Raw genomic sequence first — 17,445 nt, 5'->3', positions numbered from 1 at the left:
GGCTTCACACTCATGCTCTGGCAGAGGAGATCACTGCCAACCTGTCAGCACTCGCATAAAACAAACTGGAAATATTTCATCTGCCCGTTTATGCACTCATACCTGAAGGGCTTGATGTGGTCAGCTTGATTTCCATTTCTCTGTAGAAATATTTTTGGAGTCAAAAGGGGCCTGAGCTTTCGATCCTAGCAGAATCTTCGTCAGAGGCAAAATGACAAACAGGCAGGGAAAGCAATCACGCATAAGGACTACACACAGCAAGAATAGTCATTGGAGGGCTAGGGACACAGAACAAAGAAAACAGAAGGAAGGGTTTGAGGTCATGGGCAAGGAACCCAACAGGTAAAAGGAGGGGATTAAAGCAGGAGGGTGGACAGACAAAAGGCAGAGGAGGGTCAGTGATTATCCCTAGGACCAAGGGGGCAACCTTTGAAGGATAAGGATGAATAGGGAGGCAACATCAAACAAAATAAGGAACAACAGAGGGATAAAGAATAGGGAAAGAGTGAAATAGCAACAGCAAGAGTTGTGGAGGGGGTGGAGCAAGCAGTGAGCCCTAATCTGGTGTACCAATAAGAGGCAACAAAATGAAAGTGAGAGTCATTCAACAAATGCAAGTTACCAAACAGATCAAAGTATATGAAAGATAATAATAATAATAATAATAACAACACTAATAGTCCAGCGGATATAGAGCACATATAGGGTGAATCATGCACATTATGGTAAAAGCACCATACTTGGTACACATGTACATGATGCCAATACAAGTCATTTCTGATATGGAAGCCACTCTTATTCTGCCTGTGGCGGCCGTGGCGGCCATTTTTCAAAATGGCCGCCATGTGATATGGCATCGCTGTGTATTTTGGAAACTACAAGTCCGATTGTCGTGAATCTTGTGCCAAAGTATAGGTTTTGAGGGTCAAGGATTCCAATAAAATGATTTTTGAGAGGATAAAACCATGGCAACCTACTTATTAGCGGCCATTTTGAAAAAAGCATGGCTGCCGCTTTACATTCTATTCATATATCTTTAAAACCAATGGATGCATCTTTATGATTCTGGTACAAAAATATATTTTTGAGGTTCAATTATTTAAATGGATACATCTTTTCGTGTATACAACCATCACATCCTATACGTTTTGGCTGCCATTTTAAAACATGACCACCGCAATATATACTATACTGTACGTCTTTGAAACTAATTGGGGTCAATGATTTTAAACAAGCATTTGCTGATGAATAGAACTAACACATCTCGTTTTCAGGTCCATTTTGATAAATATGATTGCCGCACTACATAGAGTATGCACACACACACACACACACACACGCACACACACACATTATATACAGTGTGGCCTAGAATTAATGGAAACGCGAGTTTTCCAAATAATTTGCACATTTGCATTACTTTATGCAAAAAGTGAATAACATAAAGTTATAGAGAATTTATCTAGAAGAAGAATGACACCAAAATCATCCGATTTGGTTGCGTATCTTTTATTCTACAGATGTTTTTGCAAAGACGGGTCGAGCGTAAATTTCTTAGCTCAATTCAACAAATTTCAGCATCGAACAAAAGCCACTGCCTTGGGAGACTAACAAAGAATTGAGGCCGCACATCACAATGTGGAATGCTTGAATAGGATTATTGTCGAAAATTCACCTTCAATTGTTGGGTAGTCTTTGTTGCTGAGCTCTGATAAAATAAAGTAGGAAATTAATGATGAACAAAAACATGTCTAGAAAGAAAAGTACTCAACCAAATTGGACAATTTCGTTTTGGTTTTGAAAAAAATATTCGTTTCCGTTTTCTGAGGGGCCACTATATATATATATATATATAATTATGTATATACACCCTCACTTGCCATATGTATTGTCCCACTGCCAACAGTCCTTCACTTATTATTGGTAAATGAACCTCCCTTGTTGTTGCGGCATTTAGTTCTTTATTGTTCATTGATTGTTGTTGATTGACCATACCTCTATCACATTCGCTATTCAAGTATAGGTATTGAACATCACATAATTACAATTGTTGCATACCTGGAATACTATAAAGATAATTATGTTGAACATCAGTTAGATAGAGTAAATGGTGAGAATGGAATAGAAGACTTTCCCCCTAATTTTGGATGCATAGACAGGAGAGTACAATAAGTGTACTGTCATAGTTTTCAGCCACAAAAACATGATTATTGCAGTCTTATAAGACCTATTGATATCTAAAGTTCTCAGTTCTTGTTCATTATTTCATAGTATGACCTTGTCAAAACTGTTACACAAAATTATAAGGAATCATAATAAAGGAATCGAATGAGCTCTGACAATCCAAAACAATTATTGTTCCTGATCATCCATTGATGAGCGGTGATGAACGTTAATGCATAATTATGTAGATGCAGGTGCGCTTTAGAGAACGTCTTCAGTATTTCTACTGGTGCCGGTAAGTAGAAAGATCGATATACTGAAAATTTTATTCTGCAGTTTTATCTTCCAATAATTATGAACCCCAAAATTTGTATTTCTTTGAGGTTTTCCTTAAATTCATAAATTAGCATAATTTTTCTTGTAGTTTACATTTTGGATGGGCGCTGTTACGTTATAAAATTGCGTTGAAATGCCCACTGTCCATTTACCTGTAGAAGTTGCTTTTGAATTATGAAACCTTAATCCTTATTCCATATGAGAATGGCAAATGCATCAAATATTATTTGTATAATTTCTTTGGGGTTAGGGGAGGGTGAAATTCAGTTCAAGAGGCTAAAATCAATGATAAAGATTAATGCATAAATCAACTATAACAAGTAATGTATTCAGAGTAGAACTACACACAGAAACAGATAATTTGATTTTTCCTTGTTCTTGTTCTTTACAAATAATTGTACATCAAAAGGTAAAATTCACAACCACAAATCCATTTAACGAAAATGTTTGTCACATTTTTAGAAAAAATGTACACATAAGTTTTTTGCTTTACCTCTGTGAAGCACATTTACATAAAATATTATCTTTTTAAGTAATTGGTTATTGGGTTTATTTGTAGGATAACATGGCTTCAAAAGCAAAGCTCATTTCAACCGAGAAACCAGCTCCCAGGAAAGAAACAGATTGGACCAAGTACATCATATTCATATGTCAAGATGATGACACAAAAAACCTATCATGTCCAGCTCTGTCTAAAAGAAATGATGTTGGTATAGGATACAAAACTTTGGCAGAAGATCGGATTTGTTTTCATGAGGCCGATTCTTTACCCACTACGCTGCAAATTACAATTAGATGTAGACCTATAAAGATGTATCGAATAATACCTACTATATTTACTTAATCGTTTGATGTATAAGATTCAGCGTAGTTGTAAGTATCAGAACAACCTGGTCAATCATGGATTTTACAGACATACATAATTGTAGTGTGTTTACATTTGATGTATGAAAGTGATCCAATAAGTTTTAGAAGTTTTCTCACACTTAGTGTCATATTTCCAAAGAAAACAGGTGTACTATATATTGGTTGGAAACTATGATTTTCATTCCATGGTCCAGGGACCAGAGAAAGCGAGAGTCTATATTTCTGGAAACTGTATAATCTTGAGAAATGTGTACTTCAGACATGAAATTGTGAAGATCATGTTTTTCAAATACTGTACCCACATAAATCCTATAAAGGAAGTTGAGCATATTTTCCAAAATGCTTCCAAAGTTAACTATGCCCAGATGTTCCACATTAGAATACTAAAAATGAGTGAACAAGTAATTGTTGAACTCTAAAACAAACGTTTACACCAGAATCAATCCACAATGGGCATCCCGCTTTCATAACACTCGTACGCTATATAACTGGAGGGAGGCCATATTTATCAAATGGCCGCCAAAACAAAGGATGTGATGAACCTATTCACTTTGCTAAAACATCATTAAATTGAAAACCTTCACCCCAAAACTATACTTTTATACTTGAATGGGGATTATATATCTTTTGAGTTCGAAGATATACAATATTCATTTTCTGTTGTATGGCAGCCATATTCATTAAAATGGCCGCCAAAACGTAGGATGAAGCGATTCATAATCACTTACAGTTGACTTTATGGGAATCCTTGACCCCAAAAACATATAACTTGGTACCAGAGTCATGACCCTTTGTCCATACGTTTTAAGGATATGTTTTTATCTAACATGGTGGCCATATCTTTTTAAAATGGGCGCCAATAAGTAGGTTGCCATGATTTTATCCTCTCAAAAATTATTTTATTGGAATCCTTGACCCTCAAAACCTATACTTTGGTACAAGAATCACGACAATCGGACTTATAGTTTCCAAAATACACAGCATTGCTATATCACATGGCGGCCATTTTGAAAAATGGCCGTCACGGCCGCCAAAGGGAGAATCAGAGTGGCTTCCATATCAGAAATGACTTATATTGGCACCATCTACATGTGTACCAAGTATGGTGCTTTTACCATAAAGTGCATGATTTTTTCTATATCCGCTGGACTATAATGGTGATATTTAAAATTGCAATGATAATGAGAATATAATTGTGAAAAAAAGGGGGAAAATATATTTGATTGGTAGATACAGTACTTTAAATAAAACTATTTGTTCTCATTATTATAGATACATGTACGTGTAGTAGGCTACAACTGTAGATCATGGGCTACGGCTATCATCTCACAAGAACTTTGAAGACTGGACCAGTTCGCGTGATTATTTGAATACAATTGAGTGCATGCCGAGTGCCACATAGCTATGTGTGTGCGGTGATAATAGAGGTGGGTTATGTGATGGAGACGAAACAGAGATGGAATAATCCACAGAATTGTTATACCCCCGCCAAACGAAGTTTGAAGGGGGTATATAGGAATCAGGGGACGGTCGGGCGGTCGGTCGGGCGGTCGGTCCGTTGCAAATCTTGCGTCGCGAACTACTTCCTCAGTTTTCAACCGATTCCCATAAAACTTGGCACAGATGTGTGCCTTGGGTTGTAGATGTGCAAGACGTATTTTTTGACAGTACCCAAAAGTACGTTGCCATGGTAACGGCATATTATGGGCAAAAATGGGTACAAATATTGCGTCGCGAACTCCTTCCACAGTTTTTGATCAATTTTTATGAAATTAGGTACAGATGTTCATCTGAATATGTTAATGTGCAAGACACATATTTCCGCAGTGGCAAAAAGTGCGTTGCCATGGTAACGGCATGTTATTGGTAAAATATAGGGCAAAATGCTTCATGGCAAAACTGCTTCATCAGTGTTCTTCCAATTCTCATGGAATTCATATTGAATGTTTGTCTTAGGAGGTCAGCATGACACATTTCTTGACAGTGACAAAAAGTATGTTGCCATGGTAACAGCTCACATATTATGAGCCAAAATGATGGAAAATTTTGTGTTGCAAACTACTTCCTCAGTTTTTGCCCAATTTCCATGAAACTTGGTACATATGTGTGCCTTTGGTTGTAGATGTGCAAGACGTATTTTTCGACAGTACCCGAAAGTACGTTGCCATGGTAACGGCATATTAATGGCAGAAGATCAAGGAAAGATCTTGCGGATTTAACTACTTCCTCAGTTTTTTGACCAAAGCTTATGAAATGTGGCACACACCTTGATCTTGGTGGGAAGATGTGGAAGACATATTTTTCGGACGTGTCGGAAGCTGCGTTGCCATGGTAACGGCATATAAATGGCAGAAGATCAAGGAAAGATCTTGCGGATTGAACTACTTCCTCTGTATTCGACTGAAGCTCATGAAATGTGGCACACACATTGGTCTTGGTGGGAAGATGTGCAAGACATATTTTTTGGACGTGTCGGAAGCTGCGTTGCCATGGTAACGGCATATTAATGGCGGAAGATCAAGGAAAGATCTTGTGGATTGAACTACTTCCTCAGTTTTTGACAAAAGCTTATGAAATGTGGCACACACAATAGTCTTGGTGGGAAGATGTGCAAGACATATTTTTCGGACGTGTCAGAAGCTGCGTTGCCATGGTAACGGCATTTAAATGGCAGAAGATCAAGGAAAGATCATTCCATGGGTAAGACTGTCGTCACGGGGCGGGGGTATTAATCACCTTCATTTTTACCTGATATGCTTCTATGTTTTGTATTTGTATATATGCTTTCCACCTAGGTTGCCCTGTGGACCCTGGGCCAGTTAGTTGAGAGCACGGGGTATGTGGTGGAGCCTTACAACAAGTATCCAAACCTCTTGGATGTACTCCTTAACTTCCTGAAAACGGAGCAGTCACCAACCCTCAGGAGAGAGGTAAAATAGTCTCGTACTCCGTCTATGCAGCAACTTCTTTCATTTTCTCTTACTTTGTAAAACTGAGCAGAGGAGAGCAGACCATCTATTCCATTTTATTACATTCATTTTCTTTCATTCTTGAGAGATGTTAAAATGTCAAACAGTTTTATCAGGAGTTCTGATTAGCCAAAATCACAAAAGCATTGAAGTGACTTCAGTGCGCAAAGTGGCTTTGTCCACTTTGTGTTCATGTAACACGGGGTTGCTGTAGCATACAAATATACATTGCGTTAAAAACTGCAATGAATCTGAAACATTAGACAAAAACCTGAACAGCGAGTGTTGATTTCCTTTTTTATCTCAGAAAAATGGAATAGATTGGTGAGAAAAAAAATGTATTTGTGAAGTTGCATTGTACATTGTAAATAACTTTCCTTGTGAATTGCTTTCCTTGCTACCACTTGGCACTGTCTGTCACACACTCACTCTCCCTCTCTCTTTCTCCTATATGTTTTCTGTCTATCTGTTTGTATGTCACTATATCTCACCTTTTATCTCTCTACATGTATGTCTACATCAATATACCACCAATTCTACTTGTCCTCTGTCTGTCTATCTGTCTGTCTGTCTATCTCCCTCTGACATGCTCCTGAGTTGCTGCTTATCAAATTTTCTTTTTTTAAATGTACATATTGGCTCTTCCCGGGTTTGACTCTCTTTAATGTGTCCCCTTATAACTCTCCTCCCACAGACCATACGAGTGCTTGGGCTGCTGGGAGCCCTGGATCCATACAAACACAAGATCAACCAGGGCGTCATTGATACGGCGGGAGACGGTGGTGCCACCCAAAGCATGTCTGATGCCAAGTCCCAAGATGGAGGTATGGATGAGGCCTTTGCTCACTATCAAATTTTGGTCTAGGCCCAGGACTTGCTTGGGTTTAGCACACCCCTACTCCTCCCCCCTCCCCCTCCCTGATGCCAAGTCCCAAGATGTATGTATGGATGAGGCCTTTTCTCACTCTCAAATCTGTGACACTTGGTCCACTAATTGCTGGGGTGTATCCCCCTCCCCCCCTTTCCTACAACTTCCCAAGGGTTAAGTTTAACCCTGTTTCTGTCCTAATTGGTTCAGGAAAGCAGGTGAACACTACTGATTGTCCATGACTGCAACATTGTATCTAGCACAGAAGTTTGCAAAAGCTGTTTCAGTCCACACTGCAGTTGTGGTGCTTAGCTGTTGTACATGGGGCTGCATACAAGTGTGCCAATGAGAACAGAAAGCACATACTTGGTGTAGAAGTGTGATTAACAACTGAGGAAAAAGTGCTGGGGAAAATCTGGGGCCAGAATAATTTCAGCAAGTTTATCAGAGGGTTCAGAAAACCTTGCGAGAAAGGGTCAGAGTCACTGTTCCGGTCTTTTGGTAATACCTTGATGTATGATCGGCCATATGCCACGACTCTTTCCTCACTTTTTTTTTTCATACCCGGTATAATGTTAATGTTTTTTACATTGTCATGGTAATTAGGGGAATCTACCGCTAGTGAGATGCTCGTCAACATGGGGAGTGCATCCCTGGAGGAGTTCTACCCGGCCGTTGCCATAGCAACGCTGATGCGCATCATGCGAGATGGCTCGCTGGCAAACCACCACACCGGCGTCGTGCAGGCCATTACCTTCATCTTCAAGAGCCTGGGAGTGAAGTGTGTGCAGTTCCTTCCTCAGATCATGCCCACTTATATCAACGTGATACGCACCTGCGATAATGGGACAAGAGAGGTGCGTGTGCTATGAATGTCAGTCATATGGCAGTGATGTATTAAAAAGTTATGGAGATTTTTATCTTTGAAATGTCTCACATGCTAACTTGTAGAAATTTGCTTGCGTCCAGAAGTGCGTTCATTGCTACATCCATGAAAATGTTAGCAGTGTTGTCATCTTTGTCTAAATGTTTGACCTGCGATTATATTAAGGGTGCTAAGTTTTGATTTTTTCTCTCTCACAGTTCTTGTTCCAGCAGCTGGGATTCATGATCTCCATTGTGAAGCAACACATCAGGAACTTTCTGGATGATATCTTTGACCTGATCAGGGTGAGTCCGATCAAATCAGTGTGATGCTCTCCTCCTCCTCCTCTTCCCCTTCTTCTTATCCTTTCTCTCCTTTTCCTCATCTTCTTCTGTCTTCTTCTTTTTTTTTCTTTTTTTTTTTGTATGCCTCTATCAATCCTGGATGTTCTTGCAGATACTGTAAATGTATGTGATTGTGGGTATGGCACATTTGTGGCTTCTGGGTGCTTAAGTGCCATGATGCATGGCACGAGTTTACATGTTTCAAGTTTCAAGTTTCAAGTTTCTTTAATAATGTCTTAGAAAGGTTATAGAAGTGTTTCCAGCTCTTGATTGATAGAAGAAAAAAAAGGAAAGCTACAGTTGGCAAATATGGAGAAAAAGAATTTCTATTGTACAATAACAAGTGGCATGCCAAGAATTTGATTTTTTGTTTTATCTTCTGGTATGTTTGGCAATTTTTCAATCCTAATTTCAGTAGATACAGAATTGGCTTTTTAAGAAAAGATTGATTATAATGTTGATGAAATTCCCCTGGATTTAATAATTGTTATTATAATTGATCCCTACAGGAGTTCTGGACAGTGAACAGCTCACTTCAGAACACCATCATTCTGCTAGTGGAGCAGACGGTTGTAGCCCTAGGGGGCGAGTTCAAGCTCTACCTCCCCTGCATCGTCCCACAGATGCTCAAGGTCTTCATGCATGACAATAGCCAGGGGCGTGTCGTTACCACCAAGGTAAGGGGATTTTTTTTATACCCCCGCCAAACGAAGTTTGAAGGGGGTATATAGGAATCAGCGGACGGTCGGGCGGTCGGTCGGGCGGTCGGTCGGGCGGTCGGTCGGGCGGTCGGTCGGGCGGTCGGTCGGGCGGTCGGTCGGGCGGTCGGTCGGGCGGTCGGGCGGTCGGTCCGTTGCAAATCTTGCGTCGCGAACTACTTCCTCAGTTTTCAACCGATTCCCATAAAACTTGGCACAGATGTGTGCCTTGGGTTGTAGATGTGCAAGACGTATTTTTTGACAGTACCCAAAAGAACGTTGCCATGGTAACGGCATATTATGGGCAAAAATGGGTACAAATCTTGCGTCGCGAACTCCTCCCACAGTTTTTGATCAATTTTTATGAAATTAGGTACAGATGTTCATCTGAATATGTTAATGTGCAAGACATATATTTCCGCAGTGGCAAAAAGTGCGTTGCCATGGTAACGGCATGTTATTGGTAAAATATAGGGCAAAATGCTTCATGGCAAAACTGCTTCATCAGTGTTCTTCCAATTCTCATGGAATTCATATTGAATGTTTGTCTTAGGATATAGGTCAGCATGACACATTTCTTGACAGTGACAAAAAGTATGTTGCCATGGTAACAGCTCACATATTATGAGCCAAAATGATGGAAAATTTTGTGTTGCAAACTACTTCCTCAGTTTTTGCCCAGTTTCCATGAAACTTGGTACAGATGTGTGCCTTTGGTTGTAGATGTGCAAGACGCATTTTTCGACAGTACCCGAAAGTACGTTGCCATGGTAACGGCATATTAATGGCAGAAGATCAAGGAAAGATCTTGCGGATTTAACTACTTCCTCAGTTTTTTGACCAAAGCTTATGAAATGTTGTTTTGACCAAAGCTTATGAAATGTTGTTTGGCGGGGGTATAACCAGTCGCTGTAGCGACATTTCTAGTTTTTTTTTTTTTTTTTTTTTTTTTGGGGGGGGAGGGTTCTTAGTCCCAGCTTTTCTGATGGGGAGTTTAGTTAGAGTACTCTGAAGTTATCCAGAGTCTTCCAGATCCAAAGTTCTTCATACATGGCAACAATAGGGATATGTCGTTACCATCATGGTACAGAATTTTAGGATGGGAAGGGGGGGTGGGGGTCTACACTTGTTGTGGGGGTAGTCTGGAGCAATCTAGAGTTCCCAAGAGCCCAAGGTCTTCATGCATGCAATTTCTAGGGGCTTGTCATCACCATCAAGGTAAGGGGCAAATCTTAGGGTGGGTGGAGAGCGTGTTCTTAGTCCCAGCTGTACTTGTAGGGAGTATGGCTGGGGTAATCGAGAGCAGTCCACAGTCTCCCGATGCTCAAGGTCATTGTGCCGACAACAGCCAGGGGCGTGTTGTCACCATCAAGGTAAGGGTTGAGGGGGGAAGAGAGGATGTGGTCTCCTTAGTCCCAGCATTTCTGGTGGGAAGTCTAATTACGGGTAATCCAGAGCAAAGTCAACTAACAAACAGTCATGGACACTTCCACTTCCACGCTAGAAGCTGTTAAAGGAATGTTGACTTAAACCTCTTTTACTTTGGGAAATGTTTCCAGAAATCATGTCTCTGACTTTCTCTCAGAGTGATGACGTTTTGGGGTGAGTCAAGTTAACTTCCTATTTTGTGTCTTGTCTCCTCCGTAGCTCCTGAATGCAATGCAGAAGTTTGGTGCCAATCTGGATGACTACCTCCACCTCCTCCTACCACCTGTTGTCAAACTCTTTGATTCCCACGATGTCCCCATCCCAGTACGCAGGTGAGTGATGGCCCCTCCCACCTCCCAAGATTGTTAGTTGTGGTCTGAACCAACAGACTTATTACTTGCCATTATTTTTGTGTGTCTGTTTTATTATCATTTTTACTTTGTGTCATTATTTCTCTCTCTTTTTTTTTTTTTGAGGAGGGGGGGGGGGGACATAATAGGGATATTTGATGATAGTACTATTAGTGATTAGCTGAAAGAATTTGCCGTGCTAATTATCATACAGTCTCATACCAATGCCTGGAACAATGTGATTTGACCCTAGTATATGTATTTCATCAGTGTTGACCTTTATTAGAATATGGTTGTCTGCCTTGATATAATGTGTAATTTTTTTTTTAATGCAAGAAAAAAATAATTAAAGTCACTGTAAATCTTTTCCAGTCTTTGTAGTAACAACAAAAGTAGCCATTGGTCCTTCCTGTAAAAACTAGTAATATAGCATTTGGATAAGATGCAACGTTGTGCCTGAACAGTACCACAAGAGTGCAAGCTGTCTCTGTGATGCTACTATAATCAACGTACGGATGTAATCCTTTTGACAAAGATAATACAACCAAATTTCCTTGTGTGAACAAATGCAGAGTTAGACCACTTTCATTTGATCACATGAAATTGTCGGTTGAGAATGAGAAGGGCATTGAGTTGCCTCAAACACTATGGGTTTAGTGGCAATTTCTTTTTCATTCTCACCCGATGAAATTGTCTTTCCTCATGCCTTTAATTTGATGAAAGTTTACGGTTTGCTTTTTTTATTTTACTAGGACGGCACTAGAGACCATTGACCACCTGAGCGACACGCTGGACTTCATGGAGTTTGCCTCCCGCATCGTCCACCCCTTGGTCCGCACGCTGGACACCACGCCCGAGCTGCGGCCCGTCGCGATGGACATGCTCTCCTCCATCGTCCTCCAGCTGGGCAAGAAGTTCCAGATCTTCATCGCCATGGTGAACAAGGTCCTGGTGAAACACCGCATCAACCATCAGAAATACGAGACGCTGATCCTGAAGATCCTCAAGGTGAGATGGGAAACGAAAATGCCAGAGTCCAAAGAAAATGTTGCCTAGCGGATTCTTCAAGTGCTGTTTTGCTTGGATGTTCAATGTGATATGAATGCAGTAATGCTCTTATGACTGATTTTGATGTTATATAATTAAACTAGGGTAAAAGTTGAGAGGGAAATGGTGGCTGCAAAAATGCTCAAATTAAAGTCTTGCACTGAAAGCTGTTGCTTCACAGTATGTTGATTGACTATTTTGCTTCCATGTTCAATGTGATACAGACCTCCATAATGTTTATTTAGTAGATTGTGATGTTAATTGAATGCACTTGGGGGCAAAATGTTGAGAGGTAAATGCCAGTTGAAAAATACCAGAGTCAAAGTCAGTCAAGAGAGTCCAGATGAGATGTGAGTTTTAAATCATTTCCATGTTTTGTGTGCCTATCTGGAGAGTATTGTCAACTGTCCTTGGTGATTCTCCTGTGGTATGTTTTGCAAGTTCTATGGAGAATCACAATGTGGTGTTTTGTTCCATTTCTCTACCCACACCTCCCCTCTCTCCTCTCCCTCCCCTCCTCCACAGGGAACCACCATTGCTGAGGACGAACTCCTGCTGATGAGAGCGAGAAGCAAGCGCAGCGGTAGCTCTAAGGAGGACAGCTCCGCCATGGAATCTGTCACCATCAAGAAACTCCCTGTCAGCACCAGCAACCTCCAGCGGGTAAGCCCCTTTCCTCCTCCCCTATCCCCTTTTCCCATTGAATGGCCCTCCCGTGAATTTTATTATTCCTTTTTTTTTTTCGCCATTTGTGCCATTTTTCCCTAACATTTTAAAGTAAAGTATCTCTAACTCTTGATTCGAAAGATATACACTGTTTTCATGATTTTCTGTGCTGTGCTACTCTCTGTTCATATTATCAGTGAGTTTTGCATTTTTACCAGATTATTTAGTCTGATCAAGCAATATCTTGGAGAAGAAAGAGATATACAGTGTATGTACAAATCCGTATTTGAATCATCCCTTTGGTAACAGCTCGCCAGTGGTACATGTCCGCAACATTTCTCCCTGTTCTTTCAACCAAACTAGTCTCTGAGTTGCTCGAAATTGACAAGGACATTTCCGGAAAAAAAGCTCCAAAACAAAGTAAAAACGAAATAAGCAAAACACTACCTTGCAATGGTGTTCATGCCAGTGAATTATATCTGAGGCCAGCCTTGCATGTAGTCTGGATGTTATGAGAATTTGGGGAAAAAAAACATTTTGTGTTGGTTACTGCTGGAATCACATTTTGCTCCATAATGACCCCCACAGTGGGTGCTCGCTAAACATGATGAATTTGGAGGGTCTGTTTTTTTTTTTTTGTTTTTTACAAAGTACTGTATTGACGCAATGACCACTCATTCCCCTGTTGTATTGTTGTGGTTATCTGAACTGTGTAGGCGTGGGCAGTAACTCGCCGTGTCTCCCGTGACGACTGGATGGAGTGGCTGCGACGTCTGAGCGTGGAGCTTCTCAAGGAGTCACCATCCCATGCCCTGAGGTCCTGCTGGGCACTGGCCCAGTCTTACAACCCTCTGGCCAGGTATGTTGTCTTGACAACTCCTCCATCCCCCACCCCCCACCCCCCCCCCCACCCCCCACCCCCCCCCCCCCCCCAAAAAAAAAAAAAAAAAAAAAAAATTGTTGATATGGCAGATGAACACTGCCCATTCGATTCAGCTCTACTTGTTCCTCTTTGTGTATGTGACCATGCATCACAAAACCAACAAAAAGTCGCCAAACATCGATTTTCAGTGAAGAGCAGATTCTGAAAAAACAGACTTTAAGCTTTAAAATGATGTATAACTCAATTCAAATGGACTCTCCTAACCTATCTAAATATTGGAAAGAAAGCACAAACTCAGGAAAAGTGTGAACTGAGAAAAGAGGCTCTGAAGTACAGTGTCTATTCAAGCGCTTAATCTTCACTAAGCTGTGTTAGGTGTGTGATGACTGGAACAAAAAACAGGATGTAAGCCAATGTAGCAACAACAATGAAGGGATTATCAGATTAAACTGAAATTGAGCATGCTTTATTAACCCGTTGAGGACGGGCTGATTTTGCTACAACACGCATTTCCCATAGACACCTGCCCGAGTATACTTGGGACTCGTCCTCAATGGGTTAACCATTCTGTAGGTGATTAATGCCAACTTTCAAAGCAGTAGCATCATCCTTTCCAAAGTTAGTAGAGTTGAAAGTGAAGAGTATGGACAGGGTTTTTAAGAAGTAAAAAGGGGAGTCTATAAGACACAACTCATCACACTATTCTACCAAAAAGTGTTCGAGAAAAAACTGCTAAAAACCCAATTTCCTGTTCGTTTTATGATCCCAAATTTTAGTATGATGTAGAAGAAGACTTGCTCTTTCAGAAAATATAAAAATCTCAATATTGGCTGTGTTGACCCATTTCACCTATTTTCAGTCCTCACCCAAAATCAGTGCGTGTGACTTTTTGCTCGTTTTGTGATGCACGGTCACATATGACTGATTCAAATGTGTGGATGTTTATCTCAGATCTTCACACAGAATACCATGATTAGAAATACATTCTCAAAAGTTGTGTAATGAAATGAATAGAAATAAAAGAACCTGTCTTGTTTGTAGGCATCCTAAGGTAGGTTTCTTGTCTGTCAGCTGATTGTCCATTGGCACAAAACTCCAAATGAAAGCGAGTTTATTTTGTTCATTACCTCCGCCAAGGGAGGATGTTATGTTTTCATTACTGTTGGTTTGTTTGTTTGTCTGTGTGCAAAATAACTCAAAAAGTTGTGCACGGATTGGGATGAAACTTGCAGGAAAGGTTGAGAATGACACGAGGAATGTATTAGAGGATTAAATTTTGGTAGTGATCTGGAATATTTTTATGGATTTTATGAAGGATTTTCGATATTTTGGCTGGCAAGGTCAAGGAATTTTGGAGTTCTGGTTGCGCATTTTTTAGGTTTTCATACACGCACTTATAGTGCATGCTCTAGTTTCTGCCAGGGCGAGGCGCCGTACAGCTGAGGACTTATGACGTAATAAAGGCTTCTATATTGGGAAATCAGGCGATTTTACAGCATGCACACGTATGGGTGGAAATCACTGGTCACTATGAAAGAGCAAGATCATCGGTGGAAAGTAGCTGCTTGGCGGAGGTCTGCGCTCTCAGAGTGCTTTTCTAGTTTGTTAATTTGTACATTCCAAGTTCATTTCTGCTGTATTCCTACAATTCATGTTGCTACATGTGTATTAATTGATTTAACACAGCATTGCACAACTTCTGTTGTGTTTAGCAAATGCCAGTATGTGACATACTGCATTTTGCTGTATGCTGTAAAAAGATGTGTTATGTTAGAAAGAGAATATTCATCGCTTATTTATTTGTAGTGTCCCTCAGTCGTGTGATAGATGGTAGGGAAAAATTAAGCGTTTCTTTACTTTTATTACCCAAACCTCTGCAGAGAGCTCTTCAATGCAGCCTTTGTGTCCTGCTGGTCAGAACTGACCGAGCAGGACCAGGACAGCCTAATCCAGAGTCTGCAGAAGGCACTGACCTCCCAGGACATCCCAGAGATAGTCCAGATCCTACTCAACCTTGCCGAGTTCATGGAACACTCAGACAAGGTGAGCTGCTGTACCTAATCCCATGGATAATTTTTCACTGTTTGCTTTCAGGATTCTGTCAGCCAGTTAGTCACTTATTCTTGCTTTCAGCATTTTTTTTCTTTTTTTAATGATGTCTTTATCAAGGTGAGCTGCTGTACCTAATCCCATGGATAATTTTTCACTGTTTGCTTTCAGGATTCTGTCAGCCAGTTAGTCACTTATTCTTGCTTTCAGCATTTTTTTTTTAAAATTATGTCTTTATCAAAGTGAGCTGGTGTACCTAATCCCTTGGATAACTTTTTCGTTGTCTATTATTCCAAGATTCTGTCAGCCAGTTACCATTGTAGTTATGCTTTCAGCAATTTTGTTTGATGATGTCTTTATCAGATTCAGATTGGTCATTTTGAATATGATATCGGATGCTATGGCAATGCGATGCAGGAAATTGAATCTCCTCCCCATCCGTTGTATTTCTCGACAGGGCCCTCTCCCTCTGAACACCATCCTGCTGGGAGAGAGGGCGTCAAAGTGTCGTGCCTATGCCAAGGCCCTGCATTACAAGGAGGAAGAATTCCACCGGGGGCCAAACACAGAAATTCTGGAGGCCCTCATCAGGTATACCACGTTTTCATCTTTCCTTTACTGGGGGGAGGGGGTTGGAGGTGGGGGTGGGGCGTGGGGCATGGGAAAGGGACTGCTTCACTTTATGAATGTCTGCTTTGGAGCCTGGTTGTGCCCCAGAGATTACACGATGTATTTTGCATGGTAGGTTCTGTAGTGCCGTCTAGCGGATAGGCCAGTTTCGAACGTGACCTTAGGTGAATATAGTGCACGAGGGGTTGAAACAATGGGTGGAGCTGCAGGTATCCCTTAAAGTATTTCAATGAATTTTGCATCCGTGTGCAAATTAAAAAGATGAAAACAAACACACAATAAAACAGTGATCTGTATTCCCACTGGGTATGAATTATTTTCATTGTTGTGTCTTTCTATAAATCTAAGTTTTATGATCAGAGTTTCACTGTTAGGTGTGTGGAGAAATAAACAAAATGTGTCTGTGTTTGTGCTTTTTTTTTTTCCTGTACATGTGAGAATACACTCCATGGTGAAAGATATTCTTACTTTCTTCAGTTTACAATTGTATTTTGTTGTGTCCTTTGTTGCTGGACATTTCAGTGAATGCCACGTTTTTTGGACAATTTTAAGAGTATAATAGGAGCAGGGTTCTAGGGTAATTACCCCCTGGTCAATTACCCCATACCCTTCCCCTGACCCTAATCCTAATCCTAATCCTGAACCTAATCCTAACCCTAAACCAAACTCTAATCCTAAAGCTAACCCAACAAAAGGTAAAGAGATGTTGGGTGCAATTATTTTACAGCATTTGTCAATAATTTCTGTTCTCTCCTTGATCTCAATACAGCATCAATAACAAGCTCCACCAGTCTGAAGCGGCAACAGGTGTTCTACAATACGCCATGAAGAATTACAGAGCAGAACTGGTGAGTTTTTGTTTTCTTCCGTTATTTGATACTCCTTCACACTCACCAGGGCTCAGTTTGCGTATATGGTTGTTGAAAAAATACATAGACTAATCTGAGATGTTATCATGACTGTTGCTTCAGACAGTATGTACAAATTTGTATTATTGGATACACAGTAAATATGTTACAATTGCATGCATCTCACCATAAAGTAGAGTACAAGTACATTTGAACCCTTTGAATCTGTACAGAAGCAGCAAGATTTGTGTACATGTATGTGCAAATGTTTGAAAGCTAAAAACCAAGTCTTGATTGACATAATGGTGCATTCTTTCCACTGACAGTAGATTCACAAATCTTTGATTGAGTACTTGACAGAATGTATGACATTAGCATTGTGTCTGTTTCAAAACCTCCCTTTCAAATTTCTTTCACTAATTTTCCATGAAGAG

General features: G+C 40.4%; 1 protein-coding gene across 1 annotated transcript in view; it reads left to right on the top strand.

Annotated features, from left to right (window-relative positions):
* The window catches only part of LOC139744945 (serine/threonine-protein kinase mTOR-like), a gene marked incomplete at its 3' end in the record, with an annotated part of 33,736 nt that extends 16,725 nt beyond the window's left edge, over positions 1 to 17,011 (top strand). Inside the window, exons 19-30 of the mRNA XM_071655358.1 lie at positions 6,162 to 6,296; positions 7,030 to 7,159; positions 7,810 to 8,060; positions 8,287 to 8,373; positions 8,922 to 9,089; positions 10,758 to 10,870; positions 11,641 to 11,896; positions 12,461 to 12,598; positions 13,318 to 13,460; positions 15,365 to 15,527; positions 15,991 to 16,124; positions 16,933 to 17,011. Of these exons, the coding sequence (XP_071511459.1) occupies positions 6,162 to 6,296; positions 7,030 to 7,159; positions 7,810 to 8,060; positions 8,287 to 8,373; positions 8,922 to 9,089; positions 10,758 to 10,870; positions 11,641 to 11,896; positions 12,461 to 12,598; positions 13,318 to 13,460; positions 15,365 to 15,527; positions 15,991 to 16,124; positions 16,933 to 17,011 (1,797 nt within the window). The remainder of the gene's footprint in view (positions 1 to 6,161; positions 6,297 to 7,029; positions 7,160 to 7,809; positions 8,061 to 8,286; positions 8,374 to 8,921; positions 9,090 to 10,757; positions 10,871 to 11,640; positions 11,897 to 12,460; positions 12,599 to 13,317; positions 13,461 to 15,364; positions 15,528 to 15,990; positions 16,125 to 16,932) is intronic.
* Between the last annotated feature and the right edge of the window lie 434 nt (positions 17,012 to 17,445).

This window comes from Diadema antillarum, unplaced genomic scaffold (assembly GCF_040938485.1).
Source record: "Diadema antillarum isolate AM-2024a unplaced genomic scaffold, OU_Dant_1.0 seq00001222_RagTag, whole genome shotgun sequence".
NCBI classification, from domain to species: Eukaryota; Metazoa; Echinodermata; class Echinoidea; order Diadematoida; family Diadematidae; genus Diadema; species Diadema antillarum.
This window is presented reverse-complemented; position numbering and strand designations above follow the sequence as displayed.